This window comes from Rhodamnia argentea, chromosome 3 (assembly GCF_020921035.1).
Source record: "Rhodamnia argentea isolate NSW1041297 chromosome 3, ASM2092103v1, whole genome shotgun sequence".
Taxonomy (NCBI): Eukaryota; Viridiplantae; Streptophyta; class Magnoliopsida; order Myrtales; family Myrtaceae; genus Rhodamnia; species Rhodamnia argentea.
In genome coordinates, this window is record NC_063152.1 from 29,652,078 (window position 1) to 29,674,390 (window position 22,313).

Consider the following 22,313-nt stretch of genomic DNA (forward strand, 5'->3'; position numbering starts at 1 on the left):
GTCAATGCTCGAGCCGCTATTCTTTTGATCCACAGAGAATCGGAAATTCGACGTCTTTGAAGCTTCTCCCTCTCCGGGAAACTTCCTTCTTGTCTGTTCCTTTTATCGATCTAGATTCGATCCATTATGGATTGGGTCGATCGTATAAGAACCAGCGAGCTTAACGTCATACCATGTGGTCCCTCTTCCAGCATAAAGAAAGGGTGGTGGTGTGATCAGTTTTGTTTAGCTGCTATTTCCAGAATTTAATGATTTTGAGTTTGTTGATTGTCGGTTGTTTGAGTATTAGACTTTGCTGCTTCTTTTTCTGAGAAGAAATGGGGTAGAATGGATTGCCTATAATGTTTTGCACGATGCAGCGTACGCGATCGACAAAAGAGATCTCCCATTAAAGACGCATTCACGATGAGATGGGTATTTCCGAAGTTTTACACTCTCAAACTAGTTGCGGTCGGACAAATGAAGGAGACGTGCTCTGACAACTTGATCCCTCGTACTTTCTAAGTAAATTCTTGTTTTTCATAAGCAGAAGTGAAAAATTGCTAGTAAAATCCTTCCCGGAGTAAAATATGTGTAACTAGCATGGTCGACTTTGACCGCATAGACAATATTCATGCAAATAACATCGACCAGGCCGACATTTCATAAGAAAAAATATCCAAAGTCCTCTTCAAAATTTGAATGGACATTATGGCGAATCAAGTCGGTAGTTCTGAAAATGATCATCCGTTCGCGAAATTTGAAATTTCTATTTTTGAATTTTCTCTCTCTCTCTCTCTCTCTTTTTTAATGGGTAACGAGAAGCCCCGTGGGTGTCAACGGGTTGGATCGGGCCGGGTCTCGGCCCGGCCCGAGCCGGCCCGAAACTAAACAGTGCCAAACCCGAACCCTCTTTGGACCGGGTCGGGTCGGTTTTTTTTTTAATCAAAATTACTTAACATGTCCATCAAATGAAAGAATATAAAAAATAAAAATGAAAATAAATTAAATTAAAAAGAAAACGTGGGTAAAAAAAAAGCCGGAATCGGGCCGGGCCGACGCGGGCTTTTTTGACACCCCTAAGAAGCCCTTGATGTGGTCACTTAAATCACGAAACGTAAATTATCGATACGAGGATCGCAAAATCACGGCCATAGGAGAAGTAGAAAATGATAAAAAAAAAAATTTCTTCAAAGAGCAAGGGGAAAAAAAATTAGGCGGGAGAGATTATTTTGGCTTGTAATAAATTCTAGTCCGAGGGAGAACTTCTCGAGAAAAGGCGGTTAATTAAGTGTAATTAATTCCTTTGGCGTCAGCCAATTAACGACTTTGTCGCCGTCTCAATAATTAACCAGGCGGAGGCAAAATTCCAAGCAACCCAAAAAAAAAAAGAAAAGAGTGCGCGTCCACGTCAGCGCCCCCGACGACGACAGACAGAACGAGCGTTATAGCGTTTGCTTGGACTCTCGCGGAAGAGCGAGAAAAAGACCAAAGACCGCGTCTCCCCCTCGCATCGTAACCGATCGGGGAGCACCTATAAAATCTGTCATTAAAATCCCCACCAGACCCACAAAAAAAAAAAAAAAGAAAGGGAAAATAAAAGGATGTGAGCGCAGCGAGAAAAAGCAGAGAAGCATTTCCGAAGAGAGAGAGAGAAACGGAACGCGAAGCTTCGCTTGGACTCACTGTCTCTCCACTGACGAACTGTACTCTCTCTCTCTCTCTCTCTCTCTCTCTGTATGTGCATGTGTTTATCGATGGTCGGGAATGGCGATTCGGAGTTCGCTCGTCGATCGCCTCCCGTTTTGATTCGGAATGTAGCTCAAAAACGAACTGAGCAAAACCGAAGGTAGAGGAGATCGGAGGTGGCGAGACGTCCTTTCTGGTTTCTTCGCGCCTCATTTGTTTGAGCGGAGAAGCTGAGGCGAGGTTTGCTTGAAAGGTCGAATCGCGTAGAGTGGAACTCCTGAGTTTGTTTTGTTTTGTTTTTTTTTTGGCGTTTTTTTTCTCTATTCTGTATCGGAATCGGCTGAGGTTGTGCCGGCGTTGTTTCTGAAATCGGTGATCCAAGCATGACGAAGTTGATAAGAGACTCCGGGAATCGTTGGCTGTGGATTTTGCCTGCGCCGGTCTGTCTGTGCATCGACTTGGCCGTGTAGCTGAGAGGAAGTGTTCGTAGCGAGTGTTTATAGAACAACTGTATCTGATTGCGAATTCGCTGCCAGCTTATCCCCCGTTGCAACGAGTATGTTGTCGGGGGTGGAGAGGCGAGCATCAAGCTGCATTTGATTTGAGGTTTATGTAGTTAGACTTTGGGCGTTGGGATAAGTTTTGAACCTATGTGATTTTCAAATGGACAATCCTGTACAATGTGGAGTTTAATAGCTCTATGTGAACACCTCTCTGTTGTGCCTACTTTTAGAGAGTCTTGAAGGAGTGTGACGTGCTACTTAAGTGTCATTAGTTTGCTAAGTTCTGCTATCCATATTTCATGAACGGTTCCTGTATGTTCCTCGCTTTCAACGTAGGTGAACTTTTCCTGTGATAAATCTTGCGCCCTAACACAGGTCACTCAGCAAAATGAAATTGACTTTTTTGTAGACCTTAGAGAGAGAGAGAGAGAGAGAGAGAGAGAGAGAGAGAGAGAGAGAGAGAGAGAAGAACACTGCTGGACTTTGATATTGCTTATTCTGGTCGTAGTTCATTTGACAAGTGATACAGCCAAAGCATATGCTATACTCACTATAGTCAGGGAATGAATTGCTTCTTGATTTTAAATCTCACAAAATTCCAGGAAAAATCATTTTCATCCATCATTTAACTGCAAATTCTCCTGTCATTCTCATATATCTCTTTGAGTGGAACTGCTGTTGGTGGATGCCATTCTGTAAAGCCCTCATAAGTCTTTACTCTGTCGCCACCCAATATCTTTGGAATTTTACTTCCACCATATAATTTTCAGCTCTTAGTTTTTACTAGTAATAGTTGGTCACCAAGTGGTGGTTTGATGGCAGGTTCAAATCTTGGGATATCGTGGACCTGGCTGAAAGGGTAGCACCTGAGATTGCATTAAAGGCAAATAGTTTGAAGTAAAGAAGACATTGTGGTAGGAAGAACTTTGGCAACATCTTAACAAGCCCTTGGCTAAAGGAGTGACAATATTACCTGGTGATCTCTCACTCCAGTACTTTGGGGGTTCAACATCAACAAGGACGGTGCCAACCGATGACTCATTATAACAAAAGCTACCTCTCAACCTTGATATGAAGTTTACAGATCAGTATGCACTCATGAGTAGCATGTTTTGCTGATACAGTGGATTCCATAACCTTGACCCCTGTGGTGCAATCCTAACTCATGCGTTGCTTTATTATCATCTGGTGGTTTTTTTGGGGTTATTTCTATATTTTTCCGCCATCTCGAGGCTTGAGGCTTTATGGAGGAGCAAATGATAGGTTAGGTTATTTGCACCACCCCGGGTCAGTTATAGGCTATGGTCCCTGGGTCACCAGCTTTACCGACGTCGGGCCATTGACATTTTTTCCTTCAAATGATTCAGTATCCTGTGAAGATCTGGAAGGTGTAGGATCCTTTAATACAACCTGTTTGCTGAACTCAAATTTGTATCTGAGTTCTGATATATACATATACGGTACGGGAAATATTGAGATACTGCCTCGTGTCTCGATCGCTTGTCCAGTTCAAGGCTGCACAATTACTTTCAATGTGTCAGGCAGTGTTAAAGTAGGTCATCATGCTGCTGTAATCGCAGGTTCTGTTGTTTTCTCAGCAGCAAATATGACTCTGGAGGATAAGGCTTTGATAAACTCTTCTTCTTTAGGTGGACCACCACCACCTCAAACTAGTGGTACACCATTCGGTTATGATGGGGCTGGTGGAGGACATGGGGGTCGAGGTGCTTCCTGTATAACCAGCAATAATAAAAGTAATTGGGGTGGTGATGTTTATGCGTGGTCCACTTTGTCTAAGCCTTGGAGTTATGGGAGCAAGGGCGGTGGAATATCTGACAAGAGAAAATTTGGAGGGAATGGTGGTGGACGTGTTAAGCTTTTGGTGAAGGATACACTACATTTAAATGGATCCGTGATGGCAGAAGGTGGGGATGGAGGGTTAAGTGGGGGAGGAGGATCTGGTGGAAGTGTACATATTTATGCTGTGAAGCTGTGAGTTCATAACCCTGCGTGCACTAGTCTTAAAAATTTTCCGCAAATGCCCACTAATCAAAGCCTGCACATGTGCACACAAACATTTTTCCTGTCAATAATCTTAACTTGTTTGCCCTTACTTTTGGTGAAAAAGAAGTGCTGTCCAGATTCATTCTTGCCTGGTGTTCATTCTTCATGGAACCCATTCTTCTGGGCAGTTTTCCCCTTACTTTTACGTGCTCTTATAAATATCCAGGAAGGGATATGGTACCATCAGTGCAGCTGGAGGGAGAGGATGGGGCGGAGGTGGTGGAGGAAGAATTTCACTATATTGCTACAGCGTACAGGAAGATGTGAAAGTTACTGTGCATGGTCTGTGCTCATCAGGATTCTGTATTTTTAGTAGCAGAATTGGTTGATTATGTGCTAATTTTTCTTCCTTCCAAAAAGGCCTAGGCTGATATAGAAATCCAAAGTAAGCGTATAACTGCTACCATTGCAAGTTTTGTATAAATATACCTGAAGTATGTGTACACTTTTTTCATCTGGGCTATACCTAAAGTTGTCACCGGTATGAAATCTCCTAGATAAGCTATTTGCATTACTTAGATTTGAACCTTAATCAGGATATGTATCATCTTGTTAAGATTTGTAAGCACTGAGCTCTTGAAGGACTATTAACCACTGTTCATTAAATAATGAGCAACATCAACTGCTATCGAAACTTTTCAATGAGCCTATTCGTGCAACAGATTGAGGCAAAGTGTGATAGTGTGTCTATCTCCGGTTTTTCTGTGTCTACAAGTAACATTTTGTTATCTTGGCAGTTTTATCTATAGAAATAGACAGAGAAAAGAGAGAATACAGATTTGGATAGGGGTAGGGGAGGTTGGAGGAGCTAACTAGCATGTATGTCTGTACCTTCTGTACTTGAGGTGATTTTTGGAAATTTACGGGGTGTTTTGAGATTGCTATAACGAACCTAACTAGGTCATCTTTCATTTCTATTGTGCATTTTTCTTTTTGGAGTTTCAGATACTTTCTTCGCATGTACATTGACCAGAAAAAAGAGCTCTTCATTTTCACTAATTTCTTCAAGAGCATTTCTGGGACGTGTCAATCATTTCTTAATCTTTTTATGTGGCAGGTGGATCGAGTATTGGCTGTCCACAGAATGCTGGAGGAGCTGGGACATACTTTGATGCTTATTTTCTCAGTTTACGTGTTGGCAATGACTATTTTACCACAGAAACAGAGACTCCTTTGCTTGATTTTTCTACAAGTCCCATATGGTCTCACGTGATCGTGGAGAATGGTGCAAAAGTGCTGGTCCCACTTGTTTGGACTAGAGTTCAGGTTACTTAAAAGTGTCCGAGTTGTGGACTTTTGCTTTTATTAGTTAATCTTTTTTTTCCTCTGGAGGCGTAATTTAAATGGTAATGTGCGCGTAAAGCACCTGCAAAGTACCTAACAAATTCTATTAGCTATTAGGAAAATGTATGATAGACATAGCAGTGGGAGACAAAAGTTTGGAAGTGTTAAGAGTAATTAAATATTAAGCAACGCCTTCATCTAACATCTTAAGATTTTAGAACAGTTGGCTATGGTTCCACAAAATCTCACATGGTATCAGAGCAGGAGGTCTTGAGTTCAAATCTTTTGAGGCCCCTTAAGCTTTTAGAACACTTGGCTGTGGTCCCACAAAATCTCACAGGAAGTATATTAATCGATATTGTTCTTTGAAGAATTTGTTTTACATTTGTTATGGCCGCTTGATACAGCCCTGGAGGGAGGCATTCTCTCCTGCTGTCGTTGGATCATGGTGGAGTCCAGGGAAGAAATAGGCCATTGTATGTAGAGATAATAACAGAATATGACACTTCCACATAATGATGCAAATTGCTTGACCAGTATGTTTAAATTTCTTATTTTCTAAAATCCTTCCTAGAATTTTCCCTTTCTTTAGCTCAATTTATTAAGTTTCTTCTTTATATTTTTGTATTTGTTCTCGAGTTTCTCCTTTACATCTCTACATCTGTTATCTACTTTACGCGAAAATCTTAAACGAGTCTCTTACCTTCCTGTTAAATTATTGTTTTTTAAGGTAAGAGGCCAATTCAGTGTGTATCGTGGAAGCAGCATTGCTTTTGGATTGGCTAAATTTCCAGTCTCAGAATTTGAGCTTGTTGCTGAAGAGCTATTAATGAGTGATTCTGTCATCAAGGTACATCATTTGCAAGTTTATGCTAATTCATCTTTTGTCAATCATGCTTGCTAGCAAACGGAGGAATCATCAAAAACAAAAATAGAAATGAAAGCCTTGCACAAGCATTTCATACTGAGGTCATTATATAGATTCTAATGGTTTTTGCAAGATCATGTCATGGAAGTCTACATAAATATGAAAACCATAGCCTCGAATGGGCATCATGGTGCGTGTTTCAAGGATACAGGATTAATTTCCAACTTCTTATGTAGGAACATCTCCATGTTCTTACTTTAGGCATTCTTTATGGCCTTTAATTTATGGCTAAAGTGTACTTGTGGATGGAATGAATTGCTTTGTCTGTATAGAGTAGTGGACAATTACCCCCATAATGTATAGCTTTTCGTTTAAGACTCATGAGAAATGCAGAGCTTTCATAGATGCAGATGTGTTGAAATTATGTCTCTTTTTTTTTTTTGGTAAGGGTTGAAATTATGTCTTTAGTCCCAAAAGACCCAAAAGTACAGAAAAAATAAATTGAAGCATCTGATGAAGTTAAAACTGTAAAGAGTACTCAATCCTTTATTTGACGAAAAGAATAACATACTTATACATGCTAGGGTAAACTCATAAGACTCACAAATCCATAAAGACTATTCTACCCTTTTTTACTCTTTAACACTCCCCCTCAAGTTGGAGCGTGAATATTAAGCATGCCCGACTTGTTACGTATATACTCAACCCTACTACTCCCTAGGAATTTGGTGAAAATATCAGCTAGTTGTTCACCGGTCCTAACGTAACCGGTAGAGATAACTCTAGCTTGAAGCTTCTCACGAACAAGATGACAATCAACTTAAATATGCTTGGTACGCTCATGGAAGACTGGATTAGAAGCAATATGGACAGCTGCTTGATTATCACACCATAACTCCATTGGTGCTGGATCTTTGAATCCAAGTTCAACTAATAGCTGTCGCATCCAGATTAACTCACAAGTAGCTTGAGCCATAGCTCTATATTTCGATTCTGCACTTGATCTAGCCACAACAGTTTGCTTCTTACTCTTCCAAGATACTAGGTTTCCTCCCACAAAAGTGCAATAACCTGATGTAGATCTCCTATCTATAGGAGATCCCGCCCAATCAGCATCCGAGAAGGCTTCCACCCTTCTGTGACCATGATCCCTATAAATGAGACCACGACCTGGATCTTTCTTCGGGTATCTCAAAATTCTGATTATGGCATTCCAATGTGAGGTACGGGGGGAAGACATAAACCGACTCACAACACTCACCGGAAAGGAAATATCAGGTCGAGTAATGGTTAGATAATTTAGTTTTCCAACAAGCCTTCGATACCTTTACGGGTCATCTAACAGTTCACCATCCTCTGCCATCAATTTCAAGCCTACTTCCATTGGTATATCCAGTGGTTTAGCTCCTAGCATACCCGTCTCGGTAAGCAAATCTAGAACATACTTCCGTTGTGAGATATGAATACCTTTCTTTGCACGTGCCACTTCGATGCCCAAGAAATATCTAAGTGATCCCAAATCCTTTGTATGAAACCGCTGTTGCAAGTACGGTTTCAACTCTTCAATCCCCGTAGAGTCATCTCCAGTTATGACTATATCATCCACATAAACTATAAGAAATATCCGACCAGTTTCGGAAACCCGGTAAATGATCTCCAAGACATCTACATAATCCAAACTGGATTACCGCTTGAGTAAACTTCCCGAACCAAGCTCCGGAAGACTGTTTCAAACCATATAAAGATTTTTTTAAGCAACAAACTTGGCCGGACTCCCCCTAAGCAACAAACCCAGGTGGTTGCTCTATATACACCTCTTCTTGTAAATCGCCATGAAGAAAGGCATTCTTAACATCAAGTTGAAATAGAGGCCAATTAGCAAAAGTAGCCAAAGATAATAAAAGACAAACAGAGGTCATCTTAGCCACAGGAGAAAATGTATCACCATAGTCGACTCCATAAACTTGCGTATACTCTTTAGCAACCAATCTAGCCTTGAAACGAGCAAGAGAACCATCGGGGTTAACCTTGACGGTGAAGACCCACTTACATCCAATGGCTGTCTTTCCTGCAGGTAAAGGAACAAGATCCCAAGTCTGGTTTTGTTCCAATGCCAATAGTTCCTCTTCCATAGCTGTCCTCTAGCCTGGACTAGATAATGCCTCAAGCAACAGTTTTTGGAATAGGATGGGTATCAATAGTCATTAGACTAGCTCGACAAGAGGCGGATAAACGAGAATATGAGACAAACCGTGCAATAGGGTGTTTTGTACAACTACGAACTCCTTTGCGATGTGCAATAGGAAGATCAAGATCAGAAAGTAATGGATTTACCTCGGATTTGGAAGACGAAGAAGACGAGATAGGCTGAGATACATCTGCAGGGGGCTCCACATGCCGACGAGGACGTCTACCGTAAACATACCGAATAGGTGGAGGAGAGACGGGAGGTTCCAAAGTGGGTGTTGATTCCATAATAACATATGTCAAGGAATCATCATCCACTGTAGGAGACTCCACTGGATTATCGGAATAAAAAATAGACTCAAAAAAGGAGACATCTGCGGTAGTGAAATACTTATGCAAAGAGGGACAGTAGCACCGATATCCTTTCCGAGTACGAGAATACCCCACAAAAATGCATTTAAGAGAGCGAGGATCAAGTTTAGAAAGTCCTGGACGATGATCACGCACATAGCATACACAACCAAATATACGAGGTGGCAAATGAAATAAGGGGTCAGAAGGAAAAAGAAGGGAGTGGGGAATTGCACCCTTAAGAACAGAGGACGGCATGCGATTGATAAGATAACACGCAATCATAACGGCGTCAGCCCAAAAGGATTTATCTACCTTCATTTCAAACATCAAAGAACGAGTAATTTCTAACAAGTGGCGGTTCTTTCTTTCGGCGACACCATTTTGTTGTGGTGTATCTGAACAAGAGGATTGATGAAGAATACCCCGTTGGGACATGAATTCGGAGAAAGTCTTAGAAAATTGAGTATGGACCTCGTTAACAAATGCACAAAAAATAGAGAATAACTCGGAACGACATTTCATTAGATATAGCCAGGTGGCTCTTGAATAGTCATCTACAAAAGCAACGAAGTACTTGAAACCCAACTTTGAAGTAGTAGGACATGGACCCAAAACATCGGAATGAACTAAAGCAAATGGCCGAGAGGCCTGTTTATTGACTCTTGGACTATAACTAATACGGTGCAATTTCCCAAACCGACATGACTCACACTCAATATGAGATAAAGAACGAAAACGAGAATCTAACTTCTTCAAATTTCCCAAAGAGGGATGACCCAAGCGACAATGAATTTGATGTGGAGAAGCTGCTGAACAAGCAACACTAGTAGTATCGTCAAATACATATAGTCCCCCCGACATATGTCCTCCGCCAATCGTCTTCTTTGTCTTCAAATCCTGAAAAACATATGAATCGGGATAAAAGGTTACAGAACAATTATATTCTTTGGTAAGATGACCGACGGACATGAGATTAAACGGAAAATTTGGGAGGTACATGACGGAAGACAAAGATATGGAGGATGTCAAGGGAACTGTACCTATCCCTTTTATCGTGGATAGAGAGCCATCGGCTAATGTAACATTGGACACAGACTCATGAAAGGTAGAAAAGATACACGAAGACCCGGTCATATGATCAGTAGCACCTGAATCGATGACCCAGGTGCGAGAGGGAGATGAGAGACACGCTGTTGCATTACTTGTCCGAGCAAAAGTAGCTGTGGAGGAGGAAACTGGTTGAGAAATCTGGAATTGATTGTACCTAGCAAGTTCCTCTTCCGACATCCCGATCAATGTTCCTCCTTCGGAGGAGCGAGAGGGAATACCGGACTCAACCGCATTAGCTACATTTGCTGCAGCCGAATGAGAGGGCCTTCCATGAAGTTTGTAGCAGAAACGCTGAATATGTCCAGGCATACCGCAATAATGACATGTCCGTGCAAGTCCAGTATTATTCCCGTTGTCACCGGATGTACCACTGTATGATCGTGGTTGGCCTCTACCGAACCCACGGCCACTACCACCACTACTAAAACCATGACCACTTCGACCACCACCACGATTCCCTTGGACTGCCAAGGCGCAGCTATCACTTGTGGAGGGTATATCTTTAGATGAGTCACGCGAAACCCTTAAGACTCGAGAAAAGGTCTCGTTAGTGAAGCCACAAGTGTTTCCACCAAGAATTTGTGAACGAACCGCATCAAACTCTGGTCCGAGTGCTCCCAAAAATCCCATAAGCGCTAACTGTTCTCGTTGCTCCCGCATTGCCTTAACATCAGATGTAATTGGCAAAAGATGATTAAGCTCCTCATACATCTGTTTAAAATCAGCAAAGAATTGAGTAAGAGGCCGACCCTTCCCGTCGGCTCTAAAGAAATCCCGAGAAACTTCATAGATCCGTGATAGATTATTTTCTCCAGAGTAAAGGACATTCAAATAATCCCACAAATCCTTAACCGTAGTGACATGTGTAACCAAAGCAGCCACATGAGATTCCATAGAATTCCACATTTGACCAAGAATCTTGGCATCTATGGTATCCCATTTAGTATCAGCAGCAGTTCATTCACCTGTCGGATGGTGATGTTGCTCTCTTCCGGTTAAAATTACCATCACAAATCTCTTCCATTGCTGAAAGTTGGTGACCCCGGCTAATTTCTCCTCCGTCAAACGACTAGAGGATGCAGATATGATTTCAGCCATAATCGGATACTTCCACTAAACTAGGAATAAAACTCCACAAATTATCGCTACACCACTGATCACCAACTAAACCCACAGTAGTTGAATGATCTCCAGAACAAATTAACAGCAGTTGAATCAAACCATATGCCTCAATCTGACCTTCGCAGATTTGATAAAATCAATGCACCAGCCGCCACACACAACACTACCCTGCCTTTCTCAATCAATCCACATATCACCACACGCAATCAGCCAATCACCATTCACAATAGTACTACGCCCTCTTCACACATATCAGTAACCACGTCAAACTCTAGAATACACATCCACTTCACAATCATCTGTACAACAGCATTTAGAGAGGTGCAAATCGTTTACAAAGCACTTACATCAACTGTTGTGCCTTCGTTTGCACCTCAAGCAGCAGATCAGAAGAGTACTGGTTATGCGACCACCCAAAAAATAATCGTACCTCAACTAGCAAAGTCAGAAGCAGCCAAAAAATGAGTCGCTGATCCTGGATTGAGTCACGCGACCACCAGAAAGGAGTCGCTGGGCCTAAGTTGTGTCGGGCGATCACCGGAAGAGAGCCGCCGAGCCTTGATGAGGTCAGGCGACCACCGGAAGGGAGTCACCAGGCCTGGGCGACGTCGGGTCTTGGGTCGCCTGGCCTGGACGACTTAGATCTTGGCAGGCGACCACCAGAAGGGAGTCGCCAGGCCTGGGTGACGTCTGATTTTGGGTCACCTGGCCTGGAGGTGGTTGACCGACGCTGATTTTGGTGGTGATTTGGTGGTAGACGATTGGTAGAGTTTAGTTTTAGGGTTTAGAGGCTAATTTGGCTCTGATACCATGTAAAGAGTACTCAATCCTTTATTTGACGAAAAGAATAACATACTTATACATGCTAGGGTAAACTCATAAGACTCACAAATCCATAAAGACTATTCTACCCTTTTTTACTCTTTAACAAAAACATTAGCAGAGCATTTCAAGGTTCTCGCTGCTTATGTCTTCCGAGATGTAGCCTCTGCAGGAAAGTTCATAATTGGCAAGTTAGCGCATGATTATACGTTATGTTAACAAGTATCCTTCTATAGTGCCAACTTTACGGAGCGATATGCATACCTTAAAACGTTGAATGACTCTACATTGACTGAAAGTTGGAAACACCTATTAAAGCTCCCTAATATGTTTTGAGTAGTGGAGTACAGACTTGAGTTACGAAGTTGATGCAAGAAAAACCAAAATTATTAAATTCGATGCTACTATAAAGCATTGAGTGTTTTGCTTGATGACAAGTAAAAAAGAGGTTTGCAGGAGATCCAATAAAGATTGAAAACATTGGCATGGATGTTCTGAATAGTATGTGTAAACGACTGAGAGTGGCGAACATGCATTAAGGGAGTGAATATTTGGTTAATATTCTTGCTTGCTGAATAAGTACTAAGACAACTTATGATTTTCTGAAGACGGATTTTTCTTATTATAGGGTTCCTCGGTTGCTCTTTTGATCTTACTGCTGTAGTTACTTACTATTTGCCTCGCCTGTATAATAGAACCCCTTTCTTTCAATGAAGGTTTATGGTGCACTAAGGGTTGCTGTCAAGATGTTACTTATGTGGAACTCAGAAATTCAAATTGATGGAGGCGGGAATACTGTTGTCACCACCTCCGTCCTTGAAGTCAGGAATCTGGCAGTTTTAAGTGTATGACTTCTTATGGTATTTTTGTGCATAAAGCACCAAAATGCATATTGTTTTTCAGATGCATGATTGCATTTGTTGCCCTGCAGCATAACTCCATTGTTGGTTCGAACACAAACTTGGCCGTGTATGGTCAGGGATTACTGCAGTTAACAGGTCATGGCGATGCAATCAAAGGCCAGCGACTTTCCCTGTCTCTCTTCTATAACATAACTGTAAGACATTGGTAATGTAGTTTATGCCATCTCTGTCCTGTACTTTTCCTTGAATCATTTCATTTGATGTTGTGTTAGAAAACTCCTTCATTTACCATTGACTTAGTGTTAGATATTAAGTTTTGGTGCTTTTGTTCATTTGTATCTTCAAAATTGCGTCAATTCACCTGAATAAAGAAATAGCATGTGCAGTCGAAAGTGTGCAAGCATATCTGCCCATGCGCATTGGGAGCGCCCGCCGCATAGCTAGGGGCGTGGTAGGGGAAGTATTGTAAACGACATGGCTAACCAGTTGCTATACTTTCCAAATTTCTGTAAGTTGCAGAGAAAATGTTAATGGCATAAGCTTAATGCATATCATAAGTATTTTGTAATGAGGCTATCCCATGCTAATAAGGCCATCCCATGCACTTGTGCCAAAGTACCCTAAGCTATTTCCAGTGCATTAAGGTCTTTTTAGTGTTAAAGGTCATTGCTGACGTAAATATAGTACGTTTTTTGTGGTCATAAACAACATCAGCTCATTTGTCCTCCCTTCATGATACCTGCATGTCTAACATGTGACAAGTTGTGTGTCCTGACATATTGATTAGAATTGTTGCATTCCAAATTCAAGAAGTGCAACTTGTATCTTTAAGGAAAGTAGTATCACAACTCTTTTCTTGTTTTGGTCCTGTAACATAGTTTTGAAAAAATGACGTACTTTAAGCTTCAGCTGTTAACTCAAAACATACAATATGCTATCCTTACCATGTCACTGTCATTCCTATATGATTCTTACAGTTCGTGGGATGCCTACCTGGCTATATATCTTCCAAAATTTTCTTCGTTACAAATGTTCTATATTTACAGGTTGGCCCTGGAGCAATACTTCAGGCTCCTTTGGATAATGATGCGAGTCGGAGAGTGTGAGTAAAATATGTTGATTTTGTCCTGGAGTTCTGACGGGCTTTTTCTTACATTGTGATGAATTTCATTTTAACTACTACTTTACCTTCATAGGGTAACAGACTCTCTTTGTGGGAGTCAGACCTGCCCAATAGATCTCATTACTCCACCTGATGATTGCCATGTTAATTACACGCTATCCTTTTCCCTCCAAGTAAGTATATGTTTGACCAAGTCTTTGACACCAAACTACATGCATGCGTGAACACATTCAGATAAAAGCTTGATTTGGAAAATCCTTTTATGAAACACTCTATATGTACGAATTCCAATCGTCTCCCCATTGGCACAGTTTCTCTACTTATTCATTGTGTATTTAACTTTTGGCACTTTAGTCTGCGATATACTGTTGTTGCATGAATGAGGTAGTATAGCCCAAAGGCTAAGACCTTGTTCTCCTTGGCAGATCTGTCGTGTTGAGGATGTCCTCGTGAATGGTCTCATCAAGGGAAGCATAGTTCACTTTCACAGAGCAAGGACAGTCATTGTTGATACTGATGGCATGATTACTGCATCAGAGTTAGGTAATGGATACTCTACCTAGCATTAGGAGCTCCCGTTTGCTTTGTTGTCTCTCTAATTCATTTCTCCTTTCGCTATTCTGGTCGAATAAGTGAATCTCTTCTCTAAACTAAAGTATACTATTTGGTCATCTTACTAACATATTATGAAAAGTTCTCCAGGTTGTAACGGAGGTATTGGAAAGGGGAACTTTTCTAGTGGGGCCAGTAGTGGTGCAGGGCATGGAGGAAAAGGTGGCACTGGATATTTTAACGGGATGGTGTGCAGTGGTGGTACAGATTATGGTAATGCAGATCTTCCATGCGAACTGGGAAGTGGAACGGAGGGTCCTAACCAGACATATGGACAGACAGTTGGAGGAGGAATAATTGGTAATTTTGCTTCATTTGGTCATGTAATCATTACTTCTGGTGGTCACTTCTCTGTAATAAATAACAGGGTAAATTTCATTTTTGATCTATCAACTCATCCTTTAGTTTATCTTTGGTCAATACATTTCGTATTGTTTAAATTAATTCACTGACTTCATTTTTTTCATCTGAATTGGATACTTCTCTGCCCTGATAGTAAATGGCATGTTAAAAGTGTTTAAAGATTGGGAAACAGTGGCCCATCAGTTGGTCTGGAGATATTAGGTTGACACATCGGTGGAACATCAGCTTATGATAGCCACTTAACTCGCTACGATGTGGCTATGTTAGTTAACCATCTAGGACTCATCCCTTGACCAACGGAGTTCTAATTTCACTTCAAAGTCCGCATAAGGCTGATATGATTGACCGATGTGTCTGCAGAAAACTTTTAATGCAAAACGGTGTGCTTAACCATTGTTTTTTCATAAATGAGCATTTCTCGTGAAAATCTTACAAAATCAACCGGGTAAAATATGAAGCTGATTGACCTAATAAAAAAAAATTAAATTTTCGTCATCAATTAGAATGAAGTGATAAATGTGATCTCTGGTTAATAACCACACTTGTAGGAAGTATCAGGTCATTCATACTTTAGAGGTGCATGTTTGTAATTGTAGAATGTCAGTGTGTTTTCACTAATTTGTGTGAACTCACATTTTTCTTTTTGGTGCCAATTTTTTGTATTTCAATAGTCATGGGATCAAAGCAATGGCCACTTCTTAGACTTGAAGTTTATGGATCTTTGAGAGCTGATGGTCAGAATTCTGGAACCTTTGGTTCATTTATAAGGAACAGTAGTAGTTCTCTGATTGGTGGACTTGGTGGAGGTTCTGGGGGGACAATACTTCTTTTCCTTCAAGAGGTTATACTTGGAGAGAATTCATCTTTGTCTATTCTTGGCGGAAAAGGTGGAACGTTTGGAGGTGGCGGTGGGGGAGGTGGTAGAGTACATTTTCACTGGTCCAAGATTGGTATTGGTATGGATTATGTTCCAGTTGCAACCATAAAAGGCTCCATTAACAGTAGGTATGACCAACGATTGCAATTCCATTACAAATGGTATTCGAAATGAGTTAGTGTCTGTGCGGACTTAGATGTTTATTGCTGTGCAGTTTTTATTTCCAAATAATTTCTTTTGATAGTAATTTCCCAGAAAGTGGAAATACAGTTAGAGAAGGGAAAAGTTTTTGCAGGGAATGATGCGTCAGGAAATGACGTCTCTTAAAGTCAGCTCTATCGTCTGTAGTGTGTCATTAATCACGGGTGCTTCCAATCTTCTACTTCCTCTGCTACTTGTGTTTATCCATGAAATTTCACAACTGCATTATACAATTCGTTTAAGATTGATTTGGCGAAGAAATGAAAAACGTGAAGATGCGATGCCCTGCTTGCAGAGATCTGGTGTATTTTATTGCAAAAGATATGGTGGAATTCTGAATCCTCATTAGTCATTGGATGCTCTTGGACTTCCTGGAGAGTTGTTCAACATAGAACTTCCATGTGATGTCTTTATTTTTCTCCTTTTGCTTGTGTCTTTTGTACACTTTAGAGAACTTGTGCCTGGCTTAGGTTTTCATGAATGATCAGCGTATAGACTATAGTTTCCATTTCCAGTGAGCCATGGTGTTGGGTTACTGGATTCCCCCTATCCACTCTACTATCCGGCAGGTGATGTGTATCCTAGTAAAGCAGCTATGTCTAAACTGTTCTCTATTTCACCTGCATAATGCTTTGGAGACAAAGTCAAACCTTAGCACACCCATCATGTGAGAGATTCCCTTCATGTTGTGAGGATGTAAGGAAATGCTATGGTTATATGGCAAATCTCTTTGCATAAGCGTAGAAGTTTGCTGAATTTGTGTCCGTAGTGGAAAATGCTTACAATCTCATGTTCATCAGTGGAGGTGCTGGTGCCAGTGGTGGTTCTGATGGAGAGAAAGGTACAGTTACAGGGAAAAGATGTCCTGCAGGCCTTTATGGTACATTCTGTGAGGTACTAAAGTTCTGCAGCTTGCTCCCGTTGTCATTGATATCTGTTTACCCTGGTGCCTTTTTTTTCCCGTACACCTGAGCTTGAGGAATATCTTGTACAATTTTCCTATTTTTCTCCAATTTTTTCTGGCAATCCTCTTCAAATATTACTTAGGCCTATTGAATTCATGGAAGCATGACATGTTATAATTGTGTGGTTTCCTTAACCCAGTCCAATCCTAATCAAATTCATAGCTAACATTTTATGTACTCGAGCTCGTATTAAAATATACCTTCATTAATGAATGGGCATGGCAATGGGTTATAATTATCCACTAACAAATATTTCTTCTATGGCCCCCAGAGGGATAAATGAATCTTAAGATTTTGATTGTCCCAAAGTGATAAGTTATACTAAATCACTCGCATAAGTTTAAATAGTAGAAAGTAGATGTTCCTGAAAGTAATACAATTAATAATGCTGCTGACTGACAGGAATGCCCAATTGGTACTTGCAAAGAAGTTGAAGGCTCTGATGCAAGTCTTTGTATTCCTTGCTCCCTTGACCGCCTTCCCTACCGAGCAAATTTCATATATGTACGCGGTAAATCTTTCAGCATTTTTAGTTTAACTCTGCTTTCATTCCTTGGCCTTCTTTTCTTTGGTTCTTGCATACTATGAGAGTTCATGCTTGCTGCAGGAGGAGCAACTCACCCATTTTGTCCCTATGAATGTGTGTCCGGCAAATATAGAATGCCAAAATGTTATACCCCTCTCGAGGAGCTGCTCTATACATTTGGAGGGCCATGGCCGTTTGCACTTCTGTTATCATTCTTATTGGTGCTTCTTGCTCTATTATTAAGTGCTTTGAGGATTAAAGTAGTTGGACCGGGCTGTAGTTGTTATAAGGAAAATGCAAATGAGCACCCAAGCCGTCATCATTCTCCCTATCTTCTTTCCCTGTCAGAGGCATGTTTTTTCTCAAATTTTTCTCACTTTGACCTTCACTTCTTGCAGTTATGGCAAGTTCAAACTTCAAAATATCATACCTGGTAAATCATCTCTAATTTTGATTGTAGGTCCGTGGAACAAGAGCTGAAGAAACACAAAGCCATGTACACAGAATGTACTTCATGGGTCCTAATACCTTTAGAGAACCGTGGCACCTTCCCTACTCGCCTCCGGACTCTGTTATTGACATTGTGTAAGCAGATATACTTATTCAAGAACGGGGCTCATTATAAAATAGATTGGCAGCAGCTCCCAGATATCATACATTTAATGCAAACTCTATTTCTTCACTTGGAAGTTTTCACCGTGTAAATGCATTGAAGTAGCTTGATTGCTAATAATGTCCGTCTGCCAAGATAATTTGGTTGTTCTAGCCATTGAAAGTGGAAAAGATATCATCGCTAACATTGCTTGTTAAAGTGGAAAAGCTCACGTGCTTCTGAGTGATGACTTTGGGTTTACTGATATGATTGTTCGGTAGGTATGAAGATGCTTTCAACAGATTTATTGATGAGGTTAATTCAGTTGCTGCGTATGATTGGTGGGAAGGCTCAGTGCACAGCATACTTGCAGTTCTTGCCTATCCTTGTGCATGGTCCTGGAAACAGTGGCGGAGGAGGAAAAAAATCCACCGCCTTCAAGAATATGTCAAATCTGAATATGATCATTCATGTCTTCGCTCTTGTAGGTCGCGAGCTCTCTATAAGGGGATGAAGGTCTATCTCTACATGTGTTATATTTGCATGACTAGTTGATTCTATAAGTTATTACTGAATGTGTTAACTGAGTTATGGTCACAATAGATGCTTATTCATATCAGAAATTTCCTTCACTGGTGCACAGACCCAATGCGTATTGCTATGGTTGATACACATTTCTTACATGTTGATTTTTTCTGCATGGTGTGAGATGAGATCCCCACATTCCATTTGAAGAATAGCACATTGCTTTAAATTTTTTCTTTTCCTTTCACAAGGTCTTCAAGCAGTTCATCACAAAATCCCACATACTCCAACAGTTTCCAAGCCCTTCTTTCTCAACTGGATATACGCAATTTTGAGTATCCTCATGCATGTGTGCATGTGTGTCCATACACATTGCTTGTAATTTATGCAGTTTGCATATCCTAAATATCTGCTATGTGGATCAGCAACATGTTTTGTGACTCTTGCAGAGATAATACTGCTATGTGCTCTTGTTAAATTGTAGTCTATGACAACATTAAATGATTTGATATACAGTCCCACGTAGTGGATGTTTTGTCTCAGTTTAAGAGGGAATTGTTGCAGGTTGGGGCAACACCAGACCTCATGGTTGCATATATTGATTTTTTTCTTGGCGGTGATGAGAAGCGCTTGGACATCGTGTCGATCATAGAGAAGAGATTCCCAATGTGTATACTTTTTGGTGGGGATGGAAGCTATATGTCTCCTTACAGTCTTCACAGTGACCTTCTCTTGACGAATCTTCTTGGCCAGGTTCATGATCTCTTTTTTGTTCTTTTAGTGGGCTTTTCACTTTTCAGATAATCCACCAATTTGCTAATTATGCTACTTTACAAATAGCATGTCCCAGCATCTGTTTGGAATCGCTTGGTGGCTGGTCTGAATGCTCAGTTGAGGACAGTGAGGCATGGATCATTACGTACTTCTCTACGTCCTCTTGTTGATTGGATTAGCAGTCATGCAAATCCTCAGCTTGAGTTTCATGCCATTAAAATTGAGCTTGGATGGTTTCAAGCAACAGCTTCTGGTTACTATCAGCTCGGTATATTGGTGGCAGTCAATGAATATCTCTCTCATAGCTTGAACTCCTGTGACTTTCTAGATAGGAACAGTGACGCTTCAAGGTAACTACAGTATTTCACATGAAACATTCTTACTTGAGAACATAGTCATCTGGAAGAAGAGAGTAATCATTGGTTTCGGATCTCCCTTATTCTGTTGACAATCATATGTTTCTCTTGCTCAATTAAAGCATGAGCAGCGAGTCTTCCCCGCATCCTTATTACCATGACTTAAGTAAAGTCTTGGGCTTCTCTTGCCTTAGAAAGCTGAAGGAGGATTTACACTGTTAACTTGTAGTCTCTTGATGTGGATTTTTCTTCATTTATGGCATAAATGCAACAGGAGATCATGTCCCAACGTTTTGTTTCAACTTTCATTTTGGTTGTATGCCTCCCTAGATAGTTGAAGGGAGAGGATGTATCCAGGAAAAGGATAGCAACTTAAACAATTTTATATCCCATGGAGGTTATGAGCATGTCTACATCTTAACAGTTGATCTTCATCATTCTTGTGCTGAAACCAATTTAGAAATCACCATAGTTTCAAACTCAATGGTGAAAGGATTGCAAATGTGGCTATCTCAAACCTTTTATTAGGGTTTATGTTACTTATGCTGTCAGCTAATCCCGCATGGGACTAAATATTTCTGAATGTCATGCCTCTAAGGGTTGTTCTTATTTTCCTTGCAATAGTCACATTTAGACGGATTAACTACACGTGCTAGACTATAGTACTTCATTAGTTTCCATAGGAATTAATTCGTATGGCAGTTTCAATACTAACTTACCGAATGGCTCTCTACATACATTCAGAAGGAATGCTGCATCTGCTGGACAAAGCATGAAGCAACTGCAACCAAATCAGACATATGGTAGTCAAGCATTAATTCGCAACAGAAGAATTACAGGCGGAATCAATGGTGGTATTATAAATGGCGCAACCCTAAAATCTTTGGATTTTAAGAGGGACTATGCCTTCCCAATGTGTCTCTTACTGCGCAACACAAGACCAGTTGATCGACAGGTGCGTTGACATGGATGATTTATGCCACTATGATACCTGATTGTTCTAGTTCAATCTGTTCTTATGTTGTTCGTATTCTGATTTTCAGGGCACTTTGGAGTTTTTGATTACCATCATGCTTTTGGCAGATCTATCTGTCACTCTCCTTACGTTGCTTCAGTTCTATTGGATCTCCGTAGGGGCATTTCTAGCAGTACTACTCATTCTTCCTTTGTCTCTGCTCTCTCCTTTCCCAGCCGGCTTAAATGCCTTGTTCAGCAAAGAACCTAGAAGAGCTTCACTCGCTCGTGTCTATGCTCTATGGAACTCTACATCACTTTTCAATATCGTAAGTGATGCTTTCCCAGCCACACATTAATTGACCATGTTCATGTCCATGGGAGAATTTCACAGTAAAATGCATGCATTGCAATCCGCATGATCAATTAAGTCACTGGGTGTTAGCAGCGGGTACTCTTAACTTCTAGCTGTCACATACCCGGATAGCATAGCTGGTTCGACTAGTTATCGAACTATACATATGGTTAGAAACACCATAATACTTCTAGTGGACATGGAATGCTTTTCAGTGAAATGCTGCGATGCAACTTCTTGAGGTGGAAAACTAGTTTCATGCTCATGTTATTTGACACCATGATGTCCTTTTGCACATTAAATAGATTTCGTTAAATTGCTGTTATGTACAGTGATAAAGTGAACTTCTGATAAAATTTGCTGCTTTCTTTTCCGCTTCTCTCAGATCGTGGCCTTTATTTGTGGCATTATTGCATATGGTGGCTCCTTTTTCCAGCCCACTGACAAAGCCCGTGGTTGGAACAATAAAAGGTGAGGCAGTATGAATAGAAATAGCCTTGCCATAGCGAGAAAATAAATCTGCTAGACCACTGAAAAAAGCCCCATCACTTATCTGCCAATTCATGAACTGCATCAATTGATCAACTTATGGGCTGTCCCTACACTTTAAAGTTTCATTTCGTAAGCCGAGCGTCCTAACAAAAAATCAATCCTACGTTTTTGACAGGGATGACGACGAGTGGTGGCTTTTGCCAACGGTCCTCCTCCTGTTCAAGTGTATACAAGCTCGCTTCATCGACTGGCACATAGCGAATCTCGAAGTCCAGGACTTCACTCTGTTCTGTCCAGATCCGGATGCATTTTGGGCCCACGAGTCTTTGTGACAAACGAGGTTTGAGCTTGGCGTGGACAGCTTGCTTTCTCACCCGTTAGAGGCTGCTTCCTATGTCGTGTGTAAATGCATTTTTAGTTCTCTTAGGAGAATTATGTTCAGATGCGTGTAGATATATAGGCTCTCTTTATTATTGTTAGTGGTAGTTGCCGATAGTTTGTGTGAGCAAATTGGAAATCAGTACATCTTCAATACACTCTTTTTCAATACACTCTTGAGTAGGAGTTATTTGAAGGGTTCTTCTAGTCGGAAGTAAGGTTATTAAATATTTGCCACCGTAACTGACTGGTGTGGCAAAAGGCGAATAGGGCCCGGTAAAACAAAGCCTAGCAAGACTACTCATGCTGGCCAACCGAACGGCCTATTCGGGCTGGATTGAACCTATGCATACTGCACTGGGGCCCATTCCTTGG

General features: G+C 40.9%; 1 protein-coding gene across 2 annotated transcripts; it reads left to right on the top strand.

Moving 5' to 3' along the window:
- The first annotated feature begins 1,560 nt into the window (after positions 1-1,560).
- Positions 1,561-22,168, top strand: LOC115743225. Of its 2 annotated transcripts, none has more exons than XM_048275901.1 (23): positions 1,561-1,685; positions 2,994-4,163; positions 4,402-4,517; positions 5,293-5,501; positions 6,250-6,369; positions 12,699-12,827; positions 12,914-13,050; positions 13,892-13,947; positions 14,050-14,141; positions 14,394-14,511; positions 14,671-14,880; positions 15,615-15,948; positions 16,822-16,915; positions 17,389-17,497; positions 17,594-17,862; positions 17,973-18,097; positions 18,386-18,620; positions 19,194-19,382; positions 19,470-19,753; positions 20,504-20,714; positions 20,803-21,042; positions 21,454-21,539; positions 21,736-22,168. In XM_048275901.1, the coding sequence occupies exons 2-23, from the start codon at positions 3,337-3,339 to the stop codon at positions 21,890-21,892; spliced, it is 4,347 nt and encodes a 1,448-aa protein (XP_048131858.1). In that variant the 5' UTR covers positions 1,561-1,685; positions 2,994-3,336; the 3' UTR covers positions 21,893-22,168. The 2 variants fall into 2 exon arrangements, with proteins under 2 accessions (XP_048131858.1, XP_030533806.1); XM_030677946.2 differs by having other exon boundaries at positions 1,567-1,685; positions 12,914-13,039; positions 14,042-14,141.
- The last annotated feature ends 145 nt before the right edge of the window (positions 22,169-22,313 follow it).